We start from the raw sequence: 18,842 nt of genomic DNA, 5'->3' as shown, positions 1-18,842 counted from the left end.
ATTTTGTTCACCAGAAAAAAAAAAAGCAGCTTAGCTAAGATTAAGGTGATTCAAATCTTGCTAGTACAAATCTCAAGTGATTAAAAGCTGTTTGCCAAGTCTGATTTCAGTCTGTTCATTAATACTTTCAATTAACATGTAACTGCTATTTGAAAAAGAGACAGACACGTATTTTTAAAAGAGAACAGGATTTAAATATTCCAAGAGCACTGCTCAAACATTAACTTATTATTTATGTCTAGAAGTCAGGATAATGTCTGCCTTATTATTTAGGTGTGGAGAATTATTTGAAGTGATTAATCAAAGATGACAACTACTGAGTCAGATTTAAACCAAAGACTCTTATCTCTCTAGTTTTGTTTGCAGGGAACTAGATTTACCTCATACAACTTTATAATATATTACACACAGAAATGTGTATTATAAGTAATCGAAGCACTTCCAGAATGTAATATTCCGCCTCAAATTCACTTCTACTGCAGGTAGGAGTAGGAGCAAGTTAAGTATATGATTATAAAAAAAATTGTTCCAGAATACGGCCATCTGGCTGTATTTGTCCTTCTGTTGTGCTTGAAATTATTCCTCTAAAGCAAAGCAACAACCAAGCTTCCTATTTATCTTGCACTGTATTTTCAAGACTGAACGTGCATATACTGCATGCAGAGTAGCAGTACATAAATCCAAGAAAGGACCTTGTTCTTAGCTTCTCTACAAAGGCTATTAAACTGACAGTTATTAATCTGTACTATTAGGAGAGGGGTAAGAAATAAGATTTACTGAGGAGAAACCAGAAGTGATAGAATTTTACAGTTTGTAAAAAGCATGAATATTGGGGTTTTCCTTATTCTTACTTATCAATAGTTAATAGTTTCTTTTATGCAAAACATTTCTGTCTCAAATTATTTAATCATCATATACTATGCTATGTAATTGTTTAAAATGACACTACCAAAATGTTACATACATATCTAATCAACATAAGAACATATGCAACTGTCATCCCAATATATTTAAATGATTATGCCCAGCCAATTATACTGAACATTTTTTTCAAAACATTATGCAAAAGTATACAAGACAACACCATTAAAATAATTCACTTTGTATTGATGGAAAAAAATGAATCTGAAGAGGAAAAAGAAGTATATCCAAGAATACTCCAAAATATAAATACAGGGACAAAGAAAATTGAACTGTCAGAAGTTCACAATGCCCTGGATGAACAGCTTTCCAAATATATCTGGATGATGTGATGTCACCTGAGACCAGGAAAACATGACAATATTGCTTGTTTTGTTGGGTTAAGATAATTCATACTTTGAACTGTGTCTGATTGAATTCTTAATGAATAAAAATAAAATGGAAAACCCCAAAGTGCAGAACTTTATTGAATGTTTGTAAATATACGAACAAAAATATCTACTATATTTTCAAAATAATTACACTGTACATTCATAATTGCACAACATTTATAAAAAACTAGATGTGCACAGGTGAATCACGGCTGTGTATGTCAGACTTCAAGAATACTAAAGCAAATAACTCAGTAAGATGTACTGTTCTTCCAATGACAGAGTGTTTCTAAATATACTGTTGGGACACTGATAATACTGAACTTTCCCCTTCACTGTACCTGTCAAGTGCCTGCCTGTGGAGTAACACGCATTTATGTGAAATGCACCTGACTGCACTTAGCCATTGCAATGTAATACATTCTTTCTTCACTGCTTCCATTAACTGTGGAGTCGGAAAAGAGACCTGCATAGACAAAAGAAAAAGATGTGATTAGCCACTATTCTCAGAAATACATTGTTCGTGTAGCAGCTTCAAGAACCGGTTTCAAAGCCTCAGTTTTACCGAAAGAAGCACTTCATGACAAAAAATTGAGAATGACAGGGAAGCTTTACCAAAGCATTGCCCTGTATAACCTCACCCCAAACAGGCAAGCTACTTCTGTATCGGCCTACATGCTTAATTCTTCCCCCTCTCATGCTTTTTCACTTGTTCTGCATTTGATTGCAGCACGGCATGCCTTCTCTCCTTAGCACCTGCTTGCTTCTCTGACTAGAGGCCAGCATTCAATACCAGCTAAATTTCTCTTCAAACCCATTCTCAGATACATTGGCAAAAATTTTAGACATAAGTTACAAGATAATTGTATAAAATAAGTAACAATCACATCATATTTGGAACTGTCATTTTAACTCTAAAAAACATAACTCAGCAAAGATGAGAAGATAGAGAGTCACTACTTTGTAAAAATCTTTTACATTCTATAAACAATACATCACCTTTTCATTAAAAGACAAAACATCATTTTGCTTTTGCTGAAGATGCGAGTAAGAAAAAGTTCAGAACCCAGTACAAAAACTGAATTGGAAATGCGTACTTTCATTATTTCATTTCACCACAAACATTCCTCACCTGTATTGTTTGATGTCATATGTTCAACCGGAGGATTAGTACTAACTTGCCATGTTGTTCTAACCTCCTTCTGTCCGTGCCCACTACTTATGTCCACCTTCCATATTTCTGGGTCATCACTGATAGAATAATTGAGAAATGTCAAAATTCAGTCAGGTATTCAGTCACATCTGAATGTTAATGCTGCAAAGATTGAAGTTTCTCTTACTTTTGACAGAACTTCTTGACCACTGCTGGTCTGATCGGCAGTTGAAACACGTGCTTCTCATTTAGAGGGTTTTCCTTATAATACTTCATGCAAATTCTACGATAGAAATCAACTAGTTACTGACTTTCTTTGGAGAAATGCTTGCGCAACACTGCATAAACCTCGTGCAAAATTAACTATACTCTCAGATTTTACAACTTCCTTTTTTTTAAAATTTTAGTCACAAAGCAAAATTTAACAGGAAGATCCAACTGCTACTTCTGCAGCCTCAATCATCAACATTATGGAGGGCTGCTTTTCTTTTTTTGAAGAGTTTCTTTACAACTGTCAAAGATAATCTATTTGTTATTGTCATTTAAAGAGCAAGAAGTAAAAATGAAGTACTTACTGTGTCAAAGGGAAGAGGTTCTCATGTTTAAACTGAAGTAAGACCGTACAGCTGACCATTATTTCCAGCATATGGTGAAGCTTTTGAACACGATGAACTTGTTCTTGTAGATCTACTGATGTGGAAATGAAGTAGTCCTGCAACAGCAAAGAGCTTCCACTCCTAACTGGACCCTCAACTTCTACAGACACACAACATACACTCAATATACTAAAACAATTTTCCTGCTTCTTTTGAGAAGCCAAAATTTTAAGAATGGCCCAGTAGACTCAGAACAAAGTTTCATGCTACCAAAGTTCACTGCTCTGCCTGACAACGATCTGGATCAGATACCTAGGAAATAATATATGAATAAGAAAAAAACATAATGACATTTCTGCAGTATATTGTTCCATCCTCATGATTTGTAATTCGGTTTCTCAGCCTATAGGAACGATATGACTTGCAGCCCACCATCAGCTAAGTGTGCTCTACTTTATACCGCTTTCAGAGTAAAAAAAATAAATAAAAAAAAATTAAAGCATCTCACCAAGTAGGTTAATGTTGCAAGTTCCTGGCCTGAAAAACAAACAGGGAAATAATTAAATTTACTACATAGTGCCGGATGAAATATAAGCAACATTCAGGTGTTCAAAACAGGGAATTCTACCAAAGAAAAGCGCAAAGTCACTAGGACTGCCCTGTTACTTATTGACATAATTACTCATTCAAAACAAGCAAAAAAAACTATTAAGCAGCATGGTAGAGGCATTATTTTATTTACCACCAAGGCTGCACAATGAAGAAACCTACCATATCTTTTGAGACAACCACCCTCCTTGGGACATATAGATTTACAAATAGTGAAAATAAAAAAGCAAATGAAACAAAGAATGAAAATAGGATGACAAAACAAAAAAAAGAAATGAAGAGATGAATGAAAACGAGGTGGGTAACAACAAAGGTAAAACAGAAACCCCTCCCACAGATTCAGAAAAAAAATAAATTTACAACACTGAAAACAAAGCCACAATGTTTTCAAGAAAACACATACTTTACAAAAATCTTTCCACCCTAGCTTCTGTTCCAAGTATAATATATATGTAAGAATAATAAAAAAATATCTTTCTAAATACTACAGACTGTACAAACACAGCTATTACATATCAATACCCTTGCCTGATTTCCTTTTAGCCCATGTAGGCAACAAAAGAGAAGACAGAAAGAGCATAAGGGTCTTATTTTATCACCTACAGCAAACAGATAAGAAAACAGAACAGTCCACAGTTATGTAAATCTAGCATTTATTTTACTTTAAGGTCAACCTAAAGGTTTTTTCAAATTGAAAAAGAAATACACAGTTATGCAAACGACACTTATTTTGAAACAAATGCATGCTTTACATTTTGAAACCATATACAAAGTACAGTTACTAAGGAGGCTGGATACAGGACAGATGAGAGCAGAAGTGAGACCAAGGTTACCAAAGACTTCTTTGTTTCCTGCATCAAATACCTTTTCTCTTGAATTTCTAATGATGTTAACAGTTATCAGGCTTACCTATGAAAAAACTGACATAATCCTTCTTCATCTTATCCAAACCAATCTCCAAGACCATTTGAATCGGAGTGATACCACTGAGGGAAACGACCTCTGTCTTTCCATGATAAGACTGTTGAATCAATTTAGCTAACAAACTGCTACTCCCTTGATGAATCTAAAAATTAGAAAAGTTTTCGTGTGATGTAACTGTGTATAAAACATCATAAACGTTGTTTAGAAGTACAACACCATGGAAACAGAGACGAACTGTGATATGTGAAAGTAATTTACAAAAAATACAACACAGAAATGAGGGGCAGTTAAGCACTAAGAACTATATTCTACTTTAAACAACTCAAACTTTTAACATTTACTGTGAAATACAAATACATACCCATGGCTGTATCTCACCACGTTCCAGGGATTTTATGACCAGTGTGAAACACTCTACCAACTCCTGATAGGAACTGACACCTAAAGAAAAAAAGATGCGATATTTTATTTATCAGTCCAGGTTCTCTCTCCAGCTGTTAAGTCAACACATATTTGCAAGAACAAAACCCCTTCATTTAAAGAATGATAAAAATAAATAAATAAATAAAGTGTATTTTACTGAAGGACTGTGAGTGGCACTACAAGAATAATAAAGTTTGTGTGCAGATTTATCAACTTAAAAATTGTCCTTCAGATCTATAAAGACAAAAATTTTATAGGTAAGTAGTTTTCAGATGAGCAGATGAGTACTACCAATCGTTTAGTACCTTTACAACCAAATAAAATGATCTCCTGCTAGATGCTGGTCTACATACCTAAAGTTAGCTCTTTTAGAAAAAACCTGTTGATAACAATTTTCTGAAGAGCTGGTCAGTCCCTAAAATTCGGAGAAATTTATATTCATTTCACTGAGAAAGCACTATAGTATAGTAGATACAGAGTACAGAAGAATTAAAGGAAAACAGATGGAGCAAAAAAACACAATACGCTTACTTCTCATTTTGCACCATAATTGTTCAGCAAAATCCAGGTCTCCTCGCTCACTGAAGACTGATTTTATTGAACTGTCCACTGCAGCAGTGTCACATTTGATTTTCTGAAAGAGTTCGTTTGTCTTAAGTAAAAAAGGATGCCTGAGATTCAAAGACCTTATGAATCCGAATTTTCTCCAGAGATCAAAATTGGATGCATCACTAATGTTTCCCCTTTTCCAGGGAAACTACTGCATAGAAGCTCCTAGTGCATAGTAGTTTTTATTTAAAAGTGAGACTAATTCTTTTCAGCATTATCACACTGGATAATTGCTATCTTTGTACCAGGAAGTGAAGCCTACTGTCAGAAAGGCTGTTGCTCATAGCCCAGTAAAGCTCAACCAGACTGTCTAGTAAAAACCAACTGCTTTGCTAAAGACGGTCCTTTTCACCGTACAATGGCACGACGCACAGAGCATTGGTAAATAGCAAAAACACAGACCAGCAAGTGCTAACTCAGAACATGACCTATGTTACACCGAACTCATAGATGATTAAATAACTGTATGTATACCTAGCAGTACCCTGGGAGACCAAAATTAATACATACATAGATTCTCAGAACAAAGACCTATTTTTCTTGTTATCCTGATCCCAAATATTTCTGGTTTAGCTGATACAAAAATCACTGTATTTTTAGCTTATCAACAAAATTCCCTCTCGATAGCAAAAAGACCCAAATCTTTTCTTATAGACTGCAAGGGGAAAAAAAAATAATCTTAATATAACTAGAGACATTTTTATAATTTGAATTGTCCATTGCTTTAGAATATCATAAACCTCTAGATAAAAAGGAGAGATATCGAATTGATAACATTAAATTGGACTGAAATCATTAAATTAGGCGAGAAAAGCAAATTAGTGATAGAATGCAATGGTGCAAAGTTCAGAGTTCCTGGAAGAAACCAGGACATCACGAGATTGGTAGATTTAGGAGATGACAGACGATGGTTAAAACAAGGGAGCACAATTGCAATTGGTATAATACAGTTCAATTTGCAAGCTTTTTGTAGTGAAAAAGGAAGGGAAAGAAGCAAACCAAAATAGCTCCACATAACAAAATATGTATAATGGACACTGGTAGACCATAAGAAAAAAAACAGGGAGTTTTTCTAAAAGTAAAAATTACAGTGGGCTGGCTTCAATATATTAGAGAATAGCTATCGAACTCCTAATTTTGCCAGTAAGGCCTTCTTCCATTATTTTTACACAGCAGAAACAGAAATCAAGAGATCTATCTTTCTTTACATCTTTTTGTCTATGTATTTACATACATAAATGAATAATACGCAAGACGTAGTCAAAATTTGAAATAACTACATTTATAAGGGAAAGAAGATAAGGCAATTAGTAGGAAACTGCTTATACCTCTGTTCCGTTCTCATTTTCAGATATACAAAATCTATCCAGCTTGTTCTTTAACTCTAGTAGAGGAGAAAAATAAATGTCACCACTATGGAAAAAAAAAAGTCATCAAAGCAATCATATAAATCCCTGGGCACATCATAATTAATTATCTCTTTAGATTTGTTTTCTAATGTCTTAAATTTCTGACAAGACACATATTTTTCACAACAGTTTTCAGAAGGAATCAGTAATTTCGGATGCTTCATTTTAAGATGTCACGAAAGTATTTTTTCCCCACCACCAAAGGGACACTTCGCACGTTAGAAGTTCACGTACGCGTCAGATAACTTGGCACATCCAGAATGCTCTCAATTACTTTTTAAACATAACAGTGTCATCTTATAAAGAAATAATTATTACTGTTATACAAGATATTAGGACACACAAAAATGACAGAGATGTAGTGACTAACCTATTTAACTGCTTTGTGCAGGTGTTTATAGTGTAGAAATTAACATCTCTAATTCTAATACTTTAAAAATTTTACGTGGAATTTCCTTTTATTTCTGTGAAATGTGACATCCCTCTCTCCCCATGTAACAAGCAGCAATTACCAGTCAGAAGTTCCTGGACCTGTTCAACAGCTGATTCAGACTCTAAGGGCTCAGGCCACGGGGTCACACCTGTCTTCAAACCTTCAGACAAAGCCTAGAGGCAGCGTGAAAATCAAAACAACACAAATCAGTTCTTGTTTGAGGTTCTTCATGTGTCATACTTCAAAATGTGACTAACTTCTCCCAGAATCACGTATCTCTCTCTGTACAGCTAACCATGACTTTAGAAACTTCTTGAATTTCCTGGCTTTGGTGTTCATGAGTTGTCCTCTTTGTATTGAGGATTCCTAAAACTGAACTCAAAGTTTATGCTCAAATAAAAGCTTAAAGTTATCTTTGAAAACACCTGATTAAGTTTTAAATAAAGTGAGTTATTAACACATAAAATCACCATTTCATGTAAATCTGAAATTTCTCACTTATACTTACAAGGAGAAACTGCAGTTCTCTGTATAGCTGATATACAGGGCTTCCAGGGTCCCCAGCCTCCAGTGTAATATTCTGGAAGTTCCAGAAGTTTATGTCAGTTTTGAACTTTAGAGATCAATTGTCCTAAAATGTTCATTAGCAAAATGCATATTAGCATAATTTATGATTTAGATTATGAACACATTGTGTTGCTTATATAAAGAATAATAAACACAAATGGCAAGAATCAAACTCCTTTTCTATCCTTTGTACTAGTCATGATGTAAGCCATGAAAAGAGTTTGGGTTTGTTTGCCTTTTTTTTTTTCTTTACTTACCAGAGTGGCAGCTGAAGTTAGTGGGGGTGTCTCCAGAATCTTATTTACAGTATTCCATGTCATATCAACATATATGTTGCTTGTGGATTCTACAATTGTGTCCTCCAGTGCAGCAGCTCTAAGAAGTTCATACTGAGCAGATCCTTTTGTCATCACCTTGAATGAAAAGATTTTAAAATAAAAAAAAATAAAAAACACCACAATGCTGCTTTATACACACGCAAAATAATTGCAAAAGCATTTCAGACACACAAAAAAGGGCTAACATCAGACAAATGCATTACAACATAGGGAGCTCAAATGTAACTTCAAAAGAGATTATTATACTCTTCAAAAGAGATATTATATAGAGAAACCAAGATGAGTTTCTAAATAGAATCTATAAAGCTTCCCAAAACTAGTATCATAAATCCAAAAACAGAGTTTTTAAACTTAGATTAGAGGCATGACAGACTATAAAAACCTACAATAGATGAATGATGCATCGTTTTATGTGCCGTTATGAGCTCTTCCAGGTTTGCAAAACAGCTTTTATCAGCTGTAGGGCCTAGGAAAGAAAAAAAAAGCAAGCATCAAAAAAAAACATTTGGCAATCCAAATTTGGCACTTAAAGTTAATTCTCAAATTCTCCAAGTACAACTTGTGTTGTCCTTCAGAAAGCGGACATTCTTCTTGAATTTATCCTATTGCTAATAATAGATGGTGTTAACATATAAACGTTTAGTAAGAGTCAGTGCTTGTATAAGTTGAACAGGAGCAATTCCAATTTGCTAAGTTATTACACCTGAGTGAAGGCAGGCCTGCACTGACACTGTTGCATTAAGTATATTAAAGAGTTATTTCCCCCACAGGGCATGGATTAAAAACAGCTTTTCCTATCTCTCTTTTTTTTCCCCTTCTTGTTTTTTAAAACAAGGAATATAGAGCAGTACACCAAGCCAACATCACAAAAAGGACAAAGACGGCATCACTACATCAATAATCCCACATTTTTAAGCCTTCCTCATTAATTTTATGAGGAACCTTATAACCTTACCGTCACATGTAACCATATACAAATTGATCCCTGTGATTTTTTTTCCAGCTTTGAGAGGCTCAGCTCCAAGCCAATAAGTATGCTCAGGATCAGAACCATCACACCTTATCCCGAGGGGAGGAAGCACAACCAGTTCCCCTGTCTTCAAGTGGCTCATGTTTGGATTTTGTACCATTGCATATAAGGAAATCAACTGTCTAGAAATATGAACAGGAAAAAAAATAAGATGCCAGCAAGCATAGCTAAATCTACCTTACGTAAAACCTAACTCCTATCTACCATGCCTCATTAGCAGGCATCAAATCATTTTACAAAAAGAATGCAGTATTACAATCCTCTTTTTACGGGTAGAACAATGAAGTCACAGGGGAAGAAGTAAGATTTCATAACTGAGAATGTATTTCATATATTTTAATTTAGACTAAAGATTCTGAAATCATAATTGAATTTTACATTTTAAGCATGTTAAAAGGGCAAGTTATTTAAGCAAACTAGTCACCATGTTTCAGTGCCATGCCTTGGTATTTTAATAACAGCCAAAGACCCCAATCAGATATTTATTTATTTATGTATTTTAACAGAAGCTTTACAAAAACAAGCACTGAAGTCTTAGTAGGCTTTCTTTCCTCACCTGCACTCAGACAGTCCCATTAACTTAATGGGACAGGTCACAAGTGCTTTTCCAGTACCTTGACTTTAGCTACTTTGTTAGGAATACTTTTAGCCAGGCAAGACCATTTTGCAGGATGCAAAATGGTCACATCTCCTCACTAAATTAATGAGTAATTTAATTTTGGGGGATTGAAAATAACACAGGTTCTGAATATTAGGAAAAGAGACAAAAGTTCCAAAAGAAAATTACACCAAAAGGGGAGGCAGACCTTTGATACTTACTTTGCTGTTCTGACAGATAGAGCCACTGGTCCAGAATTCTCCTTTGGTGAAAGCTCCAAGGCATAACTAGTATCATCTGGTTTTGATTCTTCCACTGGGTCACTTTCTTCATTGTGTCTCTTTAAGAAAAATGCACAGGTAAGTCAAAAAAAGCAAGGTATGTGAAAACATTTGATGGGAATTCAAAAGTCCAGATTACATTTTAAAAGTTAACAACACACACACTTACTGCTTTCTGCAAAATATATATCATATCATTTCCATTCCAAAATCTTTCAATAGGACTTTTGCAACTACCACCAATCAAACAGATCTCTACATCGGTCTGAAAGAAAGAAAACAATTAAAACTTCTTAATATGCTATATACAAATGATGCATTTCAGCAATTTTTTTATACTAGAAACTGCAAAATCAACTAATTCCACAAATTGTTTTCCAACCCTATTGCAACCATTCACAAATCTGAGGCTTTCTTACTTCAGGAGAAAACACAGCTAGTGCATACCATAGGTGGAACTGCATCAACTATGAAAATGCAAAAACTTCCAACTAACCAACATAGAAAATTTAATCTCTAACAGGTTGATTCTACAAGAAACTGAAGTTTGATTCAATGAACAAAACTTCAGATAACCTGAAATATGAGCGATCATGACTGTCAAGTAGCAACTGCAATCACTAGATATCCCTGGGATGGAAAATACTCATTTGAAGTAACATTAGAAATCAACTGATCACTTCTCTGAATTTCTCATGAGAGCTCTAAACACTGTTTGGAAACATTAAATAACTCAAGCCTGTTCTTGAGAATGAAAGAATATCAATCATTACTTTTGCACACACACAGAGAAGTATTGCTTGATTCTTCACATCTAGTCTGCTTTTCACATTACTGTATGTTTAAATAATCACCTGATTTTATTTCTAAATTATTATCACCTCTCACTCCAAGGAAGGGAGTAGGAGAGATAAAGAGATTTATGAGTTTAGAAAGAACTAAACTACTTTAATGAAGTATTAATAACAAGATAAAAAGGAAATAATGAAATAGATATAAAACCATATCAAGCTCACAGCTTTTACACTGAGCATGGGGCAGATGGATGGAATACCCCGTTGGTCCCCTGTCTGGTCTGCTCCTCCCTGCAGGTGGGACCCCTCTATGTTTTTCCACTTCCAACCCTCCAACAGGGCAAATAGCACAGTTAGCTGACCTTAATTGTTACAGCAATGAGTATAAGCAAGAGTCTCTCTGCATATCATTCCTTAGCATAAACTATAAGCACTGGCCTTACCACTCTGAGAACGAACAGTTTTCTGCACGACACACAATTTCAGAGAGCTAGAAGAGGCTTAGCTAAGAAGTAAAATTACTGAACAGAAAGTTAATTCTGTTTTACCTCAAACCAGGACATCCCCCAGCAGCCTCACGCACCATCACCCACCTTCTGCACTTCGCACGACCTATAACACTCTCACGTGTATTCGATCTTTACAATTGTTTTACACAAATCAACTGTCAACAGGTGCAAAAAATCAGGCGGGCGGCAGGAACGAGCAGAGAGGCGAGGGCTGGCGCTGCCCCCGGGAGAGCGGCCCTCAGGTACCGGGTCTGCCCCTCCGTCCTGAGGGAGGGGCAGCTCTGAAGGGGCGCTGCTGAGGTAAACTCCCCCTTTTACCTGATATCATAGAATCATAGAATCGTTGAGGTTGGAAGGGACCTTTAAGATCATCGAGTCCAACCTTTAGCCTACCCTGACAAGAGCCACTTCTAAACCATGTCCCTCAGTGCCCCATCTACCCTTTTTTTAAACACCTCCAGAGATGGTGAATCCACCACCTCCCTGGGCAGCCTATTCCAATGTTTAATAACCCTTTCAGTGTAAAAATGTCTCCTAATATCCAATCTAAACCTCCCCTGACGCAACTTGAACCCGTTTCCCCTCGTCCTATCACTTGTCACCAGGGAGAAGAGGTCAGCCCCCATCTCTCTACAATAGCTGCCCGTTTTAAACATCCAGGCTCAGCTTACACGACTGTATTTTCACGTATTTACCTCGCAGAGATACAGATGTTCAGAGATACCTTCCTTTCCTTCTTCATATATTCTGAAAGAAACACAAAACGTTAAAGTACAGAAAGTTTCTCCCCTGCGTTCCTCACTAAACAGTAAGCCTAACTGCATAAACAAAACCAACGCGGGTCTAACAGAGGAGCCCCAGCCGGCTCCCCCAGCGGCGGGGCCGGGACCCACCGGCGGAGGCAGCCGTACAGCCCGGCCGCCGCCCGCCGCCGCCGCTCCTCAGCCATCGCCGCCCGCCTCAACCGAACCGCGCGCCTCGCCCTACCCCCGGCACTACATCCGGGGCGGGGTGCCCAGGAAAAGCAAAAATAATATTCTTCTTTTCCCCAAAAAGTAGGTTTTATTTATATTTATTCTCCCCGGGCGCCCCCACATAAAAAAAAAAAAAAAAAGAAGAATCCCTAAAAAAATTGTATAATTTCTGCGAGTGAACAACTGGTCACGATGAATCCCTCCGCCAGAAAAAGAGTCCCCCGGTTTGGGAGGCGACCGAGAGGAATGGAGGCGCCGGGAGGGAGCGGGCTCGGCACCGCGGGTCGCGGCGTACGCGAAGGGGCTCGGGCTGAGGCCGGGGCCGGGAGTCGAGCGGGCGGCGCCGTAGAAGGCGATGGACAGGGTGCGGAAGGACATCGCTCATAACGAAGGGAGAGTGGCGAGTCCTTCCTTTTCCGGTGGGGGCTGCGGCGGAGACGGGCGGGAGCACGAGAGGCTCCGCCACCGCCACCATGGTGAGGCGCGGGGCCGCGGCGGGCCCGGAGGGATCGGGGCTGCGGCCGCCGGTGATCTGGGGCGGGTAGTGGGTCGAGGCCGGCGGGAGCCAGGCGAGGCGGTCAGAGCCGTACCGCGGGCAGTCCGAGGGCTGGTGGCGTGGGGCAGCCGGGCGGCCGCCATTTTGGAGCCGTCAGCGCTTGGTGCCGCGTGGAGCTGGTGTGGGGAGGCCGGGGCCGGCGGGAGGGCTGAAGGGGGGCCGGGGTGGGCCGCAGAGGGGGTCGCGGCTGAGAGCTTGGCCTGGTCCGCTGGAAGCCAGCCTTTCCTCGGCAGTGTGGGAGATGGGGCCCGCAGCGCCTGCTGGCAGGGCGTTTTCATTTTTGTCACGTATTTCTCTAAAGCTAAACAGAGCCACACAGAAACTTTTGAGCTCAGATAGAGTTAAAAAACCGGTTTCTGTAATACCCATTTCAAATTTTTTTTTAAACTTATTTTATTATTATTTTTGGTCTGCAACAGGCTTTTAAAGGCCTTGGTCTGGAGCCAGGTTGCAAATGACCAACTTCTCCTGCTAATATATTTCAGATTGTGTTCTGGTCCTTTCACCCTGGTAAACTTTGTTCTTGTTTGTGTTGGGGTCTCTGCACTAACTTCAGGGGTCAGTGCCTTGCTAGTGACAAGCGTTAGAAACACAGATAGTATTTTCATTGCTATTAGCTCATTAATTTTGTAGTATTTTTAATCCTTCTGAAATGAATTGTGGATGGGAAAGGAAGATACTTTGCCTATATTATTGCCATGAGCTATTAATTTATCGACAAAGTGTAATGCTAAAAGATGTATTTTAAAGGGTGCCATTCAGACTGGCAAGCTATTTGACTTTTTTTTCAGTTTTTTGAAAGGTGCTGTTGAATTTTTCACCTCACAATTCTGAGGCACCAGGGATTGTTCAGAGGGCCCAGACTTCCCAAAAAGTTCACTCTGATGCTTAGTTTGCTTGCTTGTAGTCATTGTGAGTCTCTATATTGTATTTCAGAAGGTGGTTACAGCACTTCAGCTGTTATACATAGTCTAAATAACAAAATAATAAACTGAATTGATACAGGTGGGTTTTATATAGGCTTTTTAATAGCAGGTGGGAAGTAGTTTAGAAGGTGTTACTAAAGAGCCCAGGGATTCAATTCTAGATTAATTTTATCCGAATAGGTTGGAAATCTATTGAATTTCAAACCTCAGGTATTGTGTTCTGAATGGGGGTTGTCCTGTGGAGCACTGTGTTAAGCAAAAATTATTGCTGTGATGATGTAATTTGCGTCTTATCCAGTGTTCAGCGACAGTTGCCTGCTGTCAGTGTGCTGGCGCTGTTGAACTGAAGACCCCTTCATTCTGAGCAATATTTGATGGATTTCAATGATAGCAATTTACTTTACTTGTGCTTAAGATTTTTCCCTCTTTCTTTTTCAGGCTTGTGCTCGACCATTAATATCTGTCTACTCTGAGAAGGGGGAAGCATCAGGCAAGAATGTCACCTTGCCTGCTGTGTTCAAGGCTCCCATTCGCCCTGATGTTGTGAACTTCGTTCACACCAATTTGCGCAAGAACAACAGGCAGCCCTACGCTGTCAGTGAACTTGCAGGTATGGCTAGACCACAAAACGGACAGAAATCCTTGCATTAGCCTTGGATTTTAATATCAGTGGGCTAAAATAGAAACAAGATTAGAACTAAGTGCACTGAACTGTGCTGTTCAGTGGGATTCTGTATAGAAAGTAGGGCAGCTGTTATGGTTATTAACAATCTGACTTGAAACTGTATGAAATAGAAGTTTTTATTGTTCTGGAGAACAGCGAGGTGTTGTAAAAGTCTTGGAGTACTCTGGTGTCCTACCTGAAATGGTGGTGCCTAGGTCCTCAAGTGGAATCTACATTCCACAAAACGTCTGAAAGTGTAGCAGGCGGAAAACTCTGGTGAAAACCCGCACTTTATCATCCCTGCTCCATGTTGACCACCTGAGGTATTTGCCAAGAAGAAATCTGTGTAAATGCGAGCATTTGCACTAAACAAGAGGAGGAACTTCTTTCCTTTGAGGGTGGCAGAGCCCTGGCACAGGCTGCCCAGAGAGGTGGGGGAGTCTCTGGAGACATCCCAACCCCGCCTGGAGGCGTCCCTGTGCCACCTGCTGTGGGTGACCCTGCGCTGGCAGGGGGTGGGACTGGGTGATCTCCAGAGGGCCCTTCCCACCCTGCCATTCTGCGATTCTGTGATTTGTTAGAGTTGCTTCAGAAGCTTGTAGGTGCAAGCAGCTACTGCTTTCCAAGAAATTTAAGCCAGGAACATGCATTTTCGAGCTTATGTCCAACAGTGTTTCACATAAACATTTAAACACAGTAGGAACAGCAGTGCCAATTCAGACCTCCGAATTGAGGATCAGGCTTAGAAATCGGTATGTTAATGTACTTGATTCTGACCTAAGCAGATTTTTAATATGGTAAGAGTTAATTTATGGATTAACAAATCCTGATGGGGATCTTTTTTGCTGAAATGATGAGATTCCACTTCATTGGTCCGTGTTTCTGAAACACATGATAACAGTGGAAGTTCTGATTGGTGGTCTTGAATTCTGCATATCTGTGACTTTGAGAAAATTGCGGTGTTGTCACCATCTGAATTAAAATCATTCTGTTGCAGGTCATCAGACCAGTGCCGAATCCTGGGGTACTGGGAGAGCTGTTGCTCGTATTCCTCGAGTACGAGGTGGTGGAACTCACCGCTCTGGCCAGGGTGCCTTTGGAAACGTATCCTTTCATCACTGCTGCTTGCATTGGGTGTAAAGATGACCTCATCAAGCAGAAAAATGATTTTCAAGTATCTAAATGTGAAATGGAGTCTTCTGCTTGGGGTAATGGCTACCTACAGTGCTCTGGACCACCAGGTTTGAGAAATCTGTAATGTGGTTGGAACTTCTGTATGCAAATTCAGACTTGCTTTAATGAACAGAGGCTTTCATTGATTCCCTCCCCCCCACTGCGAAAGTGGTGGATATCTTGAATCTCCCGATGTGTACTGTCTTGCCATGATGTCGTAATTTGCGTCTTACTCTGTGCTCAGTGACAGTTGCCTGCTGTCAGTGTACTGGTACAGATGGTTGACGAACAAGTAACACTGAGCAAGGATTAGAGTCTCGCACTAGAAAAGAAGCTTCAAAAAGGTTGTTCTTAACTGTCGATGTGTAGATGTGTCGCGGAGGCCGCATGTTTGCCCCAACCAAGACTTGGCGACGCTGGCACCGTAGAGTGAATACGACTCAAAAGCGTTACGCCATCTGTTCCGCTCTGGCAGCGTCTGCTCTTCCAGCACTGGTCATGTCTAAAGGTGGGAATTCTGCCTCTGGAAGTGTTTGCCTGCAGCTTTGCATTGCCTGAGCAGTATCAGTAGTTACGTGATTAGTCATCCACAAGGAACATTCAGAGTAAATTCTCTTTTAAAGAGTTGAAGTTTGGTTTGATTTCTGTTGGTGGAAGCCAAAGATTTGCTTAGTATTTGCTCGGGTACAGAAAGTACTGTCTGAGGCAGACCCACAGAACTCTGCTGAAACCTCACTGCTGTGGTTACTGTGCCTGCATACGAGACCATGAATTTAATTTCTGCTGTTTCTGATGTTGTATCATTTCTGAATACACAAGGCATTAACCTCGAGAAACGCGTACAGCCAAGATCAGTGGGTAACTTAGTGTCTTGTAAAATCCTCTCTAGGCCACCGCATTGAGGAGATTCCAGAACTTCCTCTGGTGGTTGAGGACAAAGTTGAGAGTTACAAGAAAACCAAGGAAGCTGTTCTCCTCCTTAAGAAGCTTAAAGCTTGGAATGACATCAAAAAGGTGAGTGGCTACAGGTACGTTCGTAGGAGCAAAACACAAATGATTTGACTCTGACATTGCTGCTAGAAATCCCTTGGTAATAAAACTACAAGAAACTGTAAAAAAGAGTTTAAGCAAAGTAAACTTCTTAGTGTGCTGCTTTACTCCATTTAGCTGTCTTCATTTCGGTGTCGATTAATGTTAATAGCTTTTTTTCCTTGACTCTTAAGAATGATGAACTTCTCACGGTCCGTGTTGCAGATAAGCAGTGATGATTGTGAAGTTCTGACTAAAGCAGTTTTGTTGTGTCTTATTAGTGGGATTTGGACAATTTTGGATATTCACAAGTTGGATGTTCTTATAGGTTTATGCCTCCCAGCGTATGCGGGCCGGAAAGGGTAAAATGAGGAATCGCCGTCGCATCCAGCGCAGGGGACCCTGCATCATCTACAATGAGGACAATGGTATCATCAGAGCTTTCCGGAACATCCCAGGTAACTTGAACTTGAGGCACGCTTGCTCTTGTGCTGGGAGACGGCCTAGAATGATGAGATTCCACTTCATTGGTCCGTGTTTCTGAAACACATGATTTTGTGGAAGTTCTGACTTGCTGAAGTAGCTGACATGTTCTTTCTCAGAGTCTGTTTTGGTGATGTTGAGGATGTTTATGACAAATGTTATAGCTGTTGCCAACTCTAAACTGCATTTGGAGCAGTTAAAAACAAGTCTGTCAAGTTTGTTGCTTGAAAAAGACTATTATTTTTTAAAAATTAATAGATTTTTATATATAGGGGTATGTAAGCCTGTAATGTAAAAGCTGCTAAGCCTCTGTCTGTTCCTGTGTGCTTTCTCTGTTTATTTCTTAAGTCCTGCGTTCCTCGATTTGAATCACGAGTGTGTGTTTGCCTGTTTTTCTACAGGAATTACTCTCCTTGATGTGAACAAGCTCAACCTGCTGAGACTTGCTCCCGGGGGCCACGTCGGGCGTTTCTGCATTTGGACAGAAAGCGCCTTCCGCAAGCTGGACGATTTGTACGGCACCTGGCGCAAAGCTGCCACCCTGAAGAGCGACTACAAGTAAGCGCAGCCCAGCTGGGTAAAACCCTGTCGTGTCGTGGGCTCTTCTGTCACGAGGTGGCAAATGAATGCTAGTGCTTTTTCCTAAAAGCCTCGTTTCATTGAATGGGCCGTGTGTCCTGGGTTGAGTGACGCTTTTCTCAAGCCATAAGACCATGTTTTTTCACCCGACTCACACTCTGATCTTTGTTTCGCAGCCTGCCCATGCACAAGATGACCAATACGGACATTGGAAGAATCATGAGAAGCCAGGAAATCCAGAAGGCACTGCGTGCTCCCAAGTAATCACTTTCCCCTAACAAGCGCCAAGTGCAGTCTCTTGAGAAATTGCCAAGGGCAAGGCTTTGTGAGATCAGAAATCTCTGCGGGGGGATGTCAGATGGGGATGGGGTTTCTTTAGTTTCTGGGTACAAATACTAGGAATTGCAGTTCCCCAAATTTCAGCGGAAATCTAGCAGAACTCGTACTGTGAAATGAGAGGGCGATCCCTGTCTGTTCTTTGCAGGAAGAAGATTCACCGCAGAGTCCTGAAGAAGAACCCGCTGAAGAATCTGAGAATCATGATCAAGCTGAACCCCTACGCCAAGACGATGCGCCGCAACACCATTCTGCGCCACGCGCAAAACGTGAGTGAGCACAGAAGCCGGTAGGGGGTGAAATTGTCTTTAGTCCTTAGCTGAGGTGCTGATGCTTCTGTGTCTCTTCTAGCACAAGCTGAAGGAGGAGAGGAGGGCCAAGGCCAAGGCCAAGCTGGCGGCCAAGGCACCAGCCCAGACCAAGCCAGAGCCCACCAAGGCGGCCACCGAGGCCAAGGCCGAAGCGTGAACCCCGTGCGCTGCCTCGTCCACTTCGGGTCAGGAAACGGCTGGGGCTTTGCAACCAATAAATTCTGTTGGAACCGAGAAATGACGTCG

At 39.9% G+C, this 18,842-nt stretch overlaps 2 protein-coding genes and 5 non-coding genes across 9 annotated transcripts; 6 read left to right on the top strand and 1 right to left on the bottom strand.

Moving 5' to 3' along the window:
* Positions 1–614: 614 nt before the first annotated feature.
* Positions 615–13,222, bottom strand: ZWILCH (zwilch kinetochore protein). Of its 3 annotated transcripts, none has more exons than XM_063346600.1 (18): positions 13,130–13,222; positions 12,261–12,312; positions 10,432–10,527; positions 10,203–10,321; positions 9,309–9,505; positions 8,740–8,819; positions 8,273–8,428; positions 7,957–8,028; positions 7,528–7,621; positions 6,935–6,990; positions 5,529–5,631; positions 4,936–5,015; positions 4,560–4,716; positions 3,550–3,578; positions 3,021–3,157; positions 2,633–2,728; positions 2,425–2,543; positions 615–1,758 (listed from the first exon to the last, which is right to left on the bottom strand). In XM_063346600.1, the coding sequence occupies exons 3-18, from the start codon at positions 10,453–10,455 to the stop codon at positions 1,667–1,669; spliced, it is 1,611 nt and encodes a 536-aa protein (XP_063202670.1). In that variant the 5' UTR covers positions 10,456–10,527; positions 12,261–12,312; positions 13,130–13,222; the 3' UTR covers positions 615–1,666. The 3 variants fall into 3 exon arrangements, with proteins under 3 accessions (XP_063202670.1, XP_063202669.1, XP_063202668.1); XM_063346599.1 differs by lacking the exon at positions 13,130–13,222 and adding an exon at positions 12,459–12,717; XM_063346598.1 differs by lacking the exon at positions 13,130–13,222 and having other exon boundaries at positions 12,261–12,717.
* Positions 12,863–18,837, top strand: RPL4 (ribosomal protein L4). Its single transcript, XM_063346601.1, has 10 exons — positions 12,863–13,015; positions 14,460–14,631; positions 15,683–15,789; positions 16,228–16,366; positions 16,748–16,872; positions 17,216–17,345; positions 17,772–17,928; positions 18,126–18,209; positions 18,434–18,554; positions 18,637–18,837. The coding sequence occupies exons 1-10, from the start codon at positions 13,013–13,015 to the stop codon at positions 18,751–18,753; spliced, it is 1,155 nt and encodes a 384-aa protein (XP_063202671.1). The 5' UTR covers positions 12,863–13,012; the 3' UTR covers positions 18,754–18,837.
* Positions 14,288–14,388, top strand: LOC134521239 (small nucleolar RNA SNORD16). Its single transcript, XR_010072697.1, has one exon. It is a non-coding gene; the product is annotated as a small nucleolar RNA SNORD16 (small nucleolar RNA).
* LOC134521250 (small nucleolar RNA SNORD18) lies at positions 15,531–15,602 on the top strand. The gene has a single exon (XR_010072707.1). It is a non-coding gene; the product is annotated as a small nucleolar RNA SNORD18 (small nucleolar RNA).
* On the top strand, positions 16,064–16,163 carry LOC134521238 (small nucleolar RNA SNORD16). Its single transcript, XR_010072696.1, has one exon. It is a non-coding gene; the product is annotated as a small nucleolar RNA SNORD16 (small nucleolar RNA).
* On the top strand, positions 17,078–17,144 carry LOC134521252 (small nucleolar RNA SNORD18). Its single transcript, XR_010072709.1, has one exon. It is a non-coding gene; the product is annotated as a small nucleolar RNA SNORD18 (small nucleolar RNA).
* LOC134521251 (small nucleolar RNA SNORD18) lies at positions 17,391–17,461 on the top strand. Its single transcript, XR_010072708.1, has one exon. It is a non-coding gene; the product is annotated as a small nucleolar RNA SNORD18 (small nucleolar RNA).
* Positions 18,838–18,842: the final 5 nt, after the last annotated feature.

The sequence above is a fragment of the Chroicocephalus ridibundus genome, chromosome 9, assembly GCF_963924245.1.
Source record: "Chroicocephalus ridibundus chromosome 9, bChrRid1.1, whole genome shotgun sequence".
Lineage (NCBI taxonomy): Eukaryota > Metazoa > Chordata > Aves > Charadriiformes > Laridae > Chroicocephalus > Chroicocephalus ridibundus.
Note: the sequence above shows the minus strand (reverse complement) of the source record. Positions and strands in the feature narration are given on the sequence as shown.

What these genes read in the sequence shown, in the direction of transcription:
- ZWILCH (XM_063346598.1), bottom strand. Translation starts at nt 12,389, where the DNA reads ATGCAGTTAGGCTTACTGTTTAGTGAGGAACGCAGGGGAGAAACTTTC. An exon ending in AAAATGAGAACGGAACAGAG is followed by an intron (nt 5,632 to 6,934) that starts GTATAAGCAGTT and finishes GAACTCTTTCAG; the next exon opens with AAAATCAAATGTGACACTGC. An exon ending in ATTATGGTGCAAAATGAGAA is followed by an intron (nt 5,016 to 5,528) that starts GTAAGCGTATTG and finishes TTTTTTCTTTAG; the next exon opens with GTGTCAGTTCCTATCAGGAG.
- RPL4 (XM_063346601.1), top strand. An exon ending in CGCTGTCAGTGAACTTGCAG is followed by an intron (nt 14,632 to 15,682) that starts GTATGGCTAGAC and finishes ATTCTGTTGCAG; the next exon opens with GTCATCAGACCAGTGCCGAA. An exon ending in CTTGGAATGACATCAAAAAG is followed by an intron (nt 16,873 to 17,215) that starts GTGAGTGGCTAC and finishes ATGTTCTTATAG; the next exon opens with GTTTATGCCTCCCAGCGTAT.